Genomic DNA, 10,532 nt, shown 5'->3' with positions numbered 1-10,532 from the left:
CCCCACCTTCTCAATTTTTGACATCTGCTAAGAAGAGTAATGGAAGGGAATGGAACCTCATTTTAAAGTCCTTGGGACTTAAGTCTTCAAATATTTCAAATCTAAACTTCGGCATTAAACAGTCGTTAGCATGACCTTTCAATCTCACCACATTTTAAAATTACTGTTTAGGGAATGTGTAAGAAGTGAGCTTATCATTCCATTAGTTGACATATTGCTTAAAAATGAGTAGAAAGTAACTAACGGTTCCTTAATGCAGATATTACTATTTTCTCACGTTCTTTTTCAAAGATGCACATATTCCTTTTTCTGCTTACACAGGACGCTCTTGCTTGAAACATCAAATTACTTGAATACAAAATCAAAATTTCAGAAAGTAAGCATTTTAAAAGTAAAGATGTGTAACAAAGTGATTGGGATATATTGACTCTTAAGACTGTTTTACTTCCAATCAATGTGGACTTTTAAAGCACTGATAAAATTCGAAACTAAAAAGCTTTTTCTTTTTGTTTTTTGCGGGGGGGGGGGGACCGTCTAGTATGTTAGATAGTCTTAGGTAAGAGTTAAATGGGGACACTTTTAAGGTTTTAGGGTATTGACAACCCCCCCCACACAAACACACACCCATCATCTAGTTTATCTAGATCTCCTCTTACCTCATCAGACATTTGTCATTTATTAGTTATTTACAGCATTCTCTCTCCTTAGAGCCCATGAGTGAAAGTTGCTTAGCCGTGTGGACTCTTTGGGACCCCATGGACTATACAGTCCATGGAATTCTCCAGGCCAGAATACTGGAGTGGGTAGCCTTTCCCTTCTTCCCAACCAAGGAATCGAACTCAGGTCTACAGATGTACCTTAAATCAGGAACAAAGGCAGACCAGTCTTACTTCAGGGACTGGCAACCAAAGTGTCTAACTGGACATCTTTCATTTCCTTTGAGAAAGCCCAAGAATCTGGACCCATCCCATCAGATATCAACTCCTTTTCTTTAGCCACCAACCATATTTCATGACTCTCAGATAATATTAGCTTACATTTATTGAACCCTGTGCCACTGATCACTTTATATTCATAACCTTCTTTAATTCTCACAATTAGCTAGGCCTTATGTGAAGAGTTGGACACGACTGAGCTACTTCACTTTCACTTTTTACTTTCATGCACTGGAGAAGGAAATGGCAACCCACTCCAGTATTCTTGCCTGGAGAATCCCAGGGATGGGGGAGCCTAGTGGGCTGCCGTCTATGGGGTCTTACAGAGTCGGACACAACTGAAGCGACTTAGCAGCAGCAGCATGCTTATTTCACTGATGGAAAACTGTTTAGGTTAAAAAAGCAGCTTGCCAAAATTCAAATCTAGGTTTGTCTTCAAAATTGTCCAGGTGCCTATTCCAAGTCATATGGTCAGTTCAGTTCAGTCTCAGTCGTGCCCGACTCTTTGCGACCCCATGAATCACAGCACGCCAGGCCTCCCTGTCCATCACCAACTCCCGGAGTTCACTCAGACTCACGTCCATCGAGTTTTCCAATTTTTCATGCACAAGAATATATGGAATTGGTAGAAATGTTTACCAAAAGCTTCTTATATAAGGAATATTAATAAAGACACCTGGATGAGTAGCAGGAAACTTAGCTACGTGTCACTGAGAGGCCAATTAACTTTGATCGTAACTATTATGAAAGTAGAATCAGGTCCTTGAACTTTTAAAAAATATAGATAAATGAGAAGAAAAACTGCCTTTCAATCCCACCATCCATAGAAAACCTCTATTAATACTTTGTGGTGGGTTTTTTCTATTTATTCATCTATACTTTTAAATTTAATCTTATTAAAATTATGACCATACCCCAACCAATGTCCTTTTCTTTTTTTCGCTTCATTAACAATAAATAACTACAGGGAATGTATAGGAATTGCATATTTAAAATCTCAATTTCGTATTTCTGTCCGCAGTGGCCTAGATGGCCTGGTCAACTGGTAGGAGGGCAAACAGGGAGATTTTAATATAAAAGGAATTCCAGACCATAAAAAAGAACACAGAAGAGGTACAAACACCAACAGCAGTAACAGCTACCATTTATTAAGCACTTGCTAGGTCTTAAATACTCATTAAATGCTTTACATACACAGTACTCATAACAGCCCCAGGAAATCCATTACAGATGTATTTGTTCTTAAATTTTGGATCAATAATTTGCTGAGTAGAAAGCTTCTTTTTCTACCCTACAAAAAGCCTGAGATTAAAGACCAACATTGTAATTAATATAAGTAACCCCAAACTTATAGAACTGCTTTCTTAGAATCCACACTTACTGCTAAATGACTGGTCATCTCAAAGCTGTTTTCTTTTTCATGTTTAAAGACTAATTTTGCTTCCCTTTCACGATCACAATTGAATTCTCTTTAATGCTACTAAACAACTAAGAGTTTCTTCAAAACACATCTATTTAAGCCCCATTTTGAATCAGGGCTTCTCTTATTGAACTGCTTTGCAGGGAAAAATGGCATACACACACAATGCAATATTCTGCTCAAACACGTAACAGTGATTGACTCCCACAAATAATCATTTACTCTTTGTCAAATACTGTATTACAGTATGTTATATGCTACCAATGTTAGATGTACCAGGATACCCTTTACAATAACTGTGGTCCTTAAGAGTCCTGGATAAGTTAAAAAAGACAGACTGATCTGGCTAAGATTTTAAAGTTCTCTTAACTATCAGCTGGACACCTTGGGAACTAGAATATGGATATGTCTCAGCCTCAGGAGGACATTATTAAAAAGTTCTTATGTATTATGGAGAAAACTCCCCACATCCACTGCAGTATCTCAAAACTCTTTTCCAATACCAGCATCCTCCCATTACTATGAAAACTAGGAGTATCATAAAGGAGAAATAAGCCTGCCACTATATTCTTCACTCACAATTCCAAAGAGTTTGTCCTGGAAGTTCTTCTATCCCATCTTTGTGCACTCTTTAACATCTTGTGTTAGGCAGCAGGACACCCTGACACCAAGCACACTGCTTGCCCAGCATCAGGGATTTAGACAAATAGCAACAATATACATACTTCACATCAAATAGAAGAAAGGTGACAAACATTTTAAGACAACAGAAGCACAGGTTATCACCAAGGTCTGTGTTTGATAAAACATGCAAGGTAAACAGAGGCTATAACACTGACTAATCATGGAGAAACACTGGGAAGGAATATAAACTGCTTAGCAGGGAGAGTACAGCTCTCTCAATCATAATGGAATCCACTCACAACACTTATTTGGAGTTACTTTTATGGGGGATGATATTCAAGTAATATTAAAGTGCTTCAAGCAAAATTTAGCAATTCCTGTAAGGCTTCCTGCTGCTCATCATCAAGATGGGAAATGCATTCCAACCATAATTCTTCAGAAGTCTGTACCTGACGTACAACATTAGCTAGGCGTTTGGCACAAGGATCTTCATAGTTAATAGTCTCATTAATTTTTCCTTCTGCAATTATACTAATTATTTTTGGGAGATTGGAATTATTTGGACCAAGTACAACTGGGTGGTTACTTTCAATTAAGTCACAGAGAAAACTCAAAGTCTGAATAGCTTCCTCTTTATCCTCATGCAGTGGAAGCCATGACAACCAGTGTGGAAGAACTTCATCTACGTTTACACAGTTAGGCTTAAACCTCAAAATCTTCCCTACTGCTGAGATACAGTTCTCTGTAGCAATGACATTTTTTTTGGTTTTGGAATTTGCACACTTAATAACTTTCACCAGCAGCGGAACAGCTTCTGAACATAAAGAACGATAATCATCTCCACCAAACTGTGCCATAACACCCAGGCCATAAGCAGCAGCTTGCCTGACTTCAGGGTTGTTGTCTCGCATATTTAGTAGCATTGGCCACCGAAAATATTCAACATATTTAAATGAGGTTGGACTGCAGTGCTCTATGATATCATCAAATATGCACAATCCCCACTGTCTGTCTGGCCATGGCCTATTAGAACAAATTAGATTTACAATTAATGGAAGTAGCTGTTCAAACCACGGTAAAATCTTTTCCTTGTAAGTACTAAATAATGAGTGCAAAATATCTGATACTTTGGTCAGAATATAAACATCACATTCATCCTCATCTTGCAGAGACATTTCAACCTGTTGATCATAGTTTTCTTCCTGTCTTTTAACCTGTCTTAGTTCTTGGTTTTTAAAGTGCCCTTCAAGTTTTGCTTTCAGTATTTCTCCCAGTTCTTCCAAGTGTTCATCATTAAGGCACCCATCTCCCATTACTTCAATGGATTTTGCAAAAGAATTCATTATTTCTGAGAGTACATCTGTATCGGGTTCGGTCCCAATAGCCTTGATTAAGGGATCACATATGAATTGCCACATCTGTGCAAGATACTCTGGCCCCCGAATTCTTGCACATTCCAGGAGAAAAGGCAAGGACTCTGCAGCTGCCACTCGAACATTGTCATGGAAATAAAATTTCAGTAAAGGAACCATCAGTTTTACAACTTGTTCTGTATAGTCCATAAATCCTTCTCTTAACTCCTTAGCATAATAAACCAACATCTGGCAAGCAGTTGCTTTTGCTTCAAGTCCTGAAGTTTTAATTCCAAAACTTTGCTGGTCTCCAAGATTTACAAATTGCCATCCATCATCATCACTCATATTCTCCACATCTTGTGTGTCTAAGAGAGCAACGTCAGGTTTAGCTGAAGCAGTCTTAATAAGAGGCTCAATAACCAGTGGAAGGTACTGTTGAAAATCACTTCCAAGAATTTTACACATTCTAGCCCATGCTGAAACCATGTAAGAGGTCTGAGGGTCATCATCTTCCATATTATTTAAGTCTGATTGTGTCTTCAACAATAACTGCATCACATTTGATGCATCTTGCATAAATTTTTCCTTACCAACAGCAAGACCAACATGGCTAATGCATTCAATAGTCTTTCCTTTCAGAAGTTTGAGTTCCTTTTGAACAGCAAGCTCAACAGTATGCTTTAGTGAGGGCATAAATATATCATAGTATGGTACAAATTTTTCTTCTATTGTATCTGCAACTGAGGCAATGGTTGTCACAAGCTGTTCTAAGGCCAACTTAGTTCCATTGCGAATCAACTCTTGAAGTTTAATCACCAAGATGGAATGTAGATTTCTTAACATACTATCCAAATATAGAACCAGCAATGATTTGGGGCAGTCTTCAATAAAAATAATAAGCGCAGAAGCTGCATGTGACTGTACACGCTGATTACCTTGATTTTCCATAGTACGCAACAGAGCTGCAATCACAGTTTCATGGAATTTCTTTTGGAAGTTAGGTGCAAAATCTGTAGCCATCTGTCCAAGTGTAGTACAGGCTGCAGCCCTCACCCTTGGATGAGGATCCTGAAGAAAAAGCAAAACAGAGTTAACTGTTTCATCTAAAATTGATTCCATTTGCTGATGGCATCCTTCTCCAATAGCAGATAAGGCCATTAATCCAGCATGTCGGTATTTCCAGTCAGGGCTCTGCAGCATCTGCATGATATGCTCCTTAGTCATTGGTAAAACAAGTTTTCCACCAAGCCCACAAGCCAGTCTGTCTAATGCACTCTCAGCAGCAACTGCATTGCTGTCAAAATCATCTTCTTCCATTTCATCAGCATTTACCCAGTCCTCGTCATCTTGTAGATCAACCATCATTGCTAATATATGAGGAACTGCCTGTGCAATAATATTTGTATGTTTTTTCAACATTGGGGTGGCAGTTTCAGACAAGGTCACTATTACTTCAAGTGCCAGCTGGCGTTGCAGATTACTAAGTCTAGAGTCTCCACATAACTTTAGACTCAGTTGCAGAGTATCTTCTAAATAAGGACCCAAATATTTAGGTACAGTATCTGCAATCTCGACAAGGGATTCTAGCACTGAATCATCATCCTGGTAGCATGAATCATTCACAGCCTGTAAGATTCCAGGAAGCAAGTCTGCAAAGTCTTTGAAAAGACCAATATTATTCTCATTAGCAAGTACAAATGCAGCTGCAGCTCTAGCAGATAATGTCCTGATTGCTGGATGTTCTTGATCTTGAATACACTGGTCCAACAACCGTTTGATGATATCCAAATCGTGCCGCTCCTGGTTCCCAAAAATCCCCGGAAAGTGCCAGAAAACGTGAAGTGCAACTTCCCATAGAACCACATTTTTAGAGTAGATTGAATCAACAAGGAACTTCAGACCTTCAGGCCAGTGGTTAGTGCCATCCTCATCTATCAAATTCCTGGCCAGGACTGCAAAAATGTCACAAAGTTTTTTCCTCATACTAGCATGTGTTTCTAACTTAACAGCCAGTATCAGTTCAATCTTGACGTCCCTCTGAACATCAGAAGGCAAATTTGGATAGACTTCCTCAAACCCAGAGGACAAAAGCCGTCGTAGCAGGGCGGCAGCCATTTGTCTCACCTCATAACCTGCTCTTCTATTTCTGACGGCATCTAAGAGGAATGTAGTCTTACACAGACCTGGGATATTTTCATAGATTTCCTCTGCCTGCCGCCGCACCATACAGCTTGGATTGATCAGGTTCTTCAGAAGCTGGTAAAACTCTTGCTTTCCCGACACGGTCGCCGGTACTCCAGCAGACCCGGACGCCGCCATCGCGTTCTGTCAAAGCAACCGCGACGGGGAAGAAAGGCGGGGGTCTGCGTCCCGGAGCAGTGACATCAGCGAGGCGCCGGCGCGGAGGGGCGGGGCGGGGCCGCTTCTTCTTCCCCTGCCATGGCTCCTCTTGGTCCGGGCTTTGGGAGGCGGGAAGTCTGGTGGCGCGGGACTCGTGGGGTCGTGGTGGGAGCGAGGATCGCTCTCCGTCTGATTTCCAATAAAATGAAAATTCACCTGCAGAGGGGAAAAAATAAAAGTGTGATAATGACTATTAGAATGGGATTATGGGTTTTTTCGTCTTTTATTTCTAAACTATATCTATGGTTGTTAAACTGATAATTTTAAAACAGAGCATACGCCTTGAAAATCTGCTAAGTGAAAGAAGACAATCACGAAAGGCTATATGTTATATAATTCCCTTTATATGAAAGGTCTTAAATGGAAAATCCATACAGAAAGTAGATTAGTGTTTGGCAATGGCTGAGGGGAAGGGAGAATAGAGAATAACTGCTGTCAGGCAAGTTCTTTCTGGGTGATGAAAATGTAAAATTGATAAGTGAAGATAGGTGCACAACTCTGTGATTATACTCAAACCACTGAATTGTACAATTTAGATTGGTGAATTGTATTGCATGTGGATAATACGTCAATAAAGCTTTTTATCAAATAAGTACGATAAAAGATAAAGACAACGATTACCACCCCACTATTACATCTAATGCAGTAGAGCAGAGGTGCTCAGATTCTGGTGTGTGTCGGAATCACTTGCTTTGTGGATTATAATAAAGAATGAGAAATGTATTTGAGTGATGTATGATGAAAAGTAACGTGGGTTAGTAACATTAGAATCCTGGTCTTGTCTCAAAATTGATTTGAATCCCTGGTCTTGTCACTCAAGATTTTCTTTGCAAACTTAAAACTGTTTTTACAGTTTTGCTTTTCGTAGAGAGCAGCTGAGGTTATTCTAAGAAATAAGTGCCCCTGAGGCTAAATATTGTTTCTTTAATTCAGGAAGGGTTGCTTCCCTGGAATTACCAGGCTCATTAATTACACAGGCTCAGGGGTAAATAATCCACCTGCCAGTGCAGGAGGCACAGTTTTGATCCCTGGTCCTAGAAGATGCCACATGCTGTGGAGCAACTAAGCCCTTGTGCCACAACTATTGGGCTGTGCTCTAGAGCTGGGTAAATAGGAACTGCAACCACCGAGCCCACAAATCACAACTACTGAAGCCTGTGTGTCCTAGAGCCTAGTGCTCTGCAACAAGATAAGCCAGTTCAATGAGAAGCCTGCCCACCGCAACAAAGAGTAGACCCTGCTTGCTGCAATGAGAGAAAAGCCTGAACAGCAAGGAAGACCCAGCACAGCCAAAAATAAATAGTAAAATACATTAAAAAAATTATATATAAAAAAACAATCATCATTACTTTAACAATGATTAGATCTTACTTTTGTATGGGCCTTACCACTCTATCATTTTAACCATTACACAGGTTTGCAAGATTGGTAGAATAGGTATAATACTAATTTTAGATGAGAAATGGAAACTCAGGAAGGTTAAGGGATTTGCCTAAGATGACACACCCTGAGTCTCAAATCCACCTCTTCTGAAAGCAACACCGATGCTCTTTCACTTCCCCATAATTACTCTTGATTTTGCAATACAATCAGAGGTTTTCGCTTATTGCAGGGTATATTTTAAACTTCTCTAAGTTGGCTGAATTTTAATTTTGTTCCTATTAGTTCATCAGTAAAGAATCTGCCTGCCAATGCAGGAGATGCAGGTTTGACCCCTGGGTCAGGAAGATCCCTTTGAAAAGGAAATGGCAACTCACTCCAGTATTCTTGCCTGGGAAATCCCATGGACAAAGGAGCCTGGTGGGCTACAGCCAGCAGAGTCACAAAGAGTCAGACACGACTTAGTGACTAAACAACAACAAATGCTCGTTTAAGAAGAAACCTTATTCTCCAAACAGAGCTTTTTATTCTGTGGACTGAAAGTCAACTGCATCAGAATCACTTGAGAAACTTATGTTAAAATGTAGATATTAGGGCCCAATTTCTGAACTACTGAATCAGAATTTCTGGGTGATACAACCCAAGAATGTTCAATTTTAACAAGGACACTGGGTTTTCACGTGAATACAAAAATTTGAGAACCACTACTGAGATCAGTGTTGGTTCTGATTCCAAGATCTTGACTACAGTTCTGCATCTTGCTCCAGAGTCAATGGCTTTCCCACCATTCTTTGAAAAAGTCTAATTATAGGGCCTTTGCATTCACTCTTTCGGAAAATCTTAATAACTATTACATGTTGGGGGGGGGGGGAAAGCTTGTCTTAAAACCATATCTGTTAGCATATTAAAGACACAAAAACTAGGATGAGATACCACCACAGGCCCAATACAATGTTTTAAATTTAAGTCTAAGAATATCAAGTGATACTGAGAATATGGAATAATAAAAAACTCAATGACACTTTTGGTGGTAGTTTAAGTGAGTTGGTAGAACCACTCTGTAAAAAATGTTTGAAAAATGCTGGGTTAAGATTACACAGTTATTCATTTATTTTCTCAGCACACGTTCATTGAGGGTATACTCAAGTATGATGCTATGTGCTGGGGATAAAGATTAAATACATGAGGATGCCCATGAGAGACAGTAAATACCATATAGTATAGTGATCACTGTGGTGATGCAACCATGTGAGGTTGTGGAGGCAGCTAAGGGAAATCAGGCAAGGCTTCCCAAAGGTGGTGATACCAGGGCTGACTTTTGAAGGATGAATCTTTATTCACTATTTGAATAAAGAGAAGAAGTTTCTAAGTAAAGGGAACAGCTGTGTTCAAATGTGGAAAGGTCTTAGAGCCTAGTGTGGTGAGTTCTGCCAGTATTTCTTGCTGGAGCATTGGATATGTGACTTGAGGGGGCTTGGGGATGACATAGGAGGCAGGAAGGAGGAAGACAAAAGTTCTATAGCCAGATCATGAAGGGTCTTATATTCCATGTTAAGAAATTTGGCTTTTTTCCCCCAAAGGTAAAGAGGAGCAGTTTAAAGATTTTAATCAAGGGCTGTGAAATGATCCACATTTAGAAATATTACTTTGATAGCAATGCAAAAACTGAAGTGTGAAGATTGGAGGCATTTAGGGCTTTCCAGGTGGCAGGGTGGCAAAGAATCCACCTGCCAATGCAGGAGACATAAGGGACATGAGTTTGATCCCTAGATCGGTAAGATCCCCTGGAGTAGAAAATGGCAACCTGCTCCAGTATTCATGCCTGGAAATTTTCATGGACAGAGGTTCCTGGCAGTCTACAGTCCCTAGGGTCACAAAGAGCTGGACAGGACTGAGCACACACACAACTTTAGTTCAGTTAAACTGAAAGTCTAAATCATTGCAGCGGTGGAAGGAAAGAAAAGAGGGCAAGGACTAGATAGATCAAAAGAAGTCATATCAATAACACCTTACATGGAAAGAAAAAGCCTAGGAAATCTTCTCAAGTTTTGACCTGGGCATCTGGTTGGAGATGCTGTAATTTACCTATTTCTTTACCCACACATGAGGAAAGAACAGTATTAATGCAGACCAAAAGACTTCTAACTCTTTCTAGAAGAATTCCCTAACAAATGAAAGTGTTAATTCCTCAGCAATGTCCAACTCTTTGTGACCCCATGGACTGTAGCCCAATGGACTGACATGGGGTTACAACTCTTTGTAACCCCATGGACTGACAGCTCCTCTGTCCATGGAATTTCCCAAGCAAGAATACAGGAGTAGGTTGTCATTCCCTTCTCCAGGGGACCTTCCCAACCCAGGTGTCGAACCCAGGTCTTTGGATTTCACGCAAATTCTTTGCTGTCTGAGCCACCAGGG

General features: G+C 40.0%; 1 protein-coding gene across 3 annotated transcripts; it reads right to left on the bottom strand.

Annotated features, from left to right (window-relative positions):
* Window positions 1–2,067: 2,067 nt before the first annotated feature.
* On the bottom strand, window positions 2,068–6,669 carry RANBP6 (RAN binding protein 6). 3 transcript variants are annotated; one of them, XM_086415207.1, is made up of 2 exons: window positions 6,459–6,669; window positions 2,068–5,402 (listed from the first exon to the last, which is right to left on the bottom strand). In XM_086415207.1, exons 1-2 carry the CDS (start codon window positions 6,651–6,653, stop codon window positions 3,336–3,338), a joined length of 2,262 nt encoding a protein of 753 aa, XP_086271333.1. In that variant the 5' UTR covers window positions 6,654–6,669; the 3' UTR covers window positions 2,068–3,335. The 3 variants fall into 3 exon arrangements, with proteins under 3 accessions (XP_086271333.1, XP_086271334.1, XP_086271332.1); XM_086415208.1 differs by having other exon boundaries at window positions 6,518–6,669; XM_086415206.1 differs by having other exon boundaries at window positions 2,068–6,669.
* Window positions 6,670–10,532: the final 3,863 nt, after the last annotated feature.

Source organism: Bos grunniens, chromosome 8, assembly GCF_055505025.1.
Source record: "Bos grunniens cultivar Pamir isolate PY7600 chromosome 8, Bosgru_T2T1.0, whole genome shotgun sequence".
Classification (NCBI taxonomy): domain Eukaryota; kingdom Metazoa; phylum Chordata; class Mammalia; order Artiodactyla; family Bovidae; genus Bos; species Bos grunniens.
This window is presented reverse-complemented; position numbering and strand designations above follow the sequence as displayed.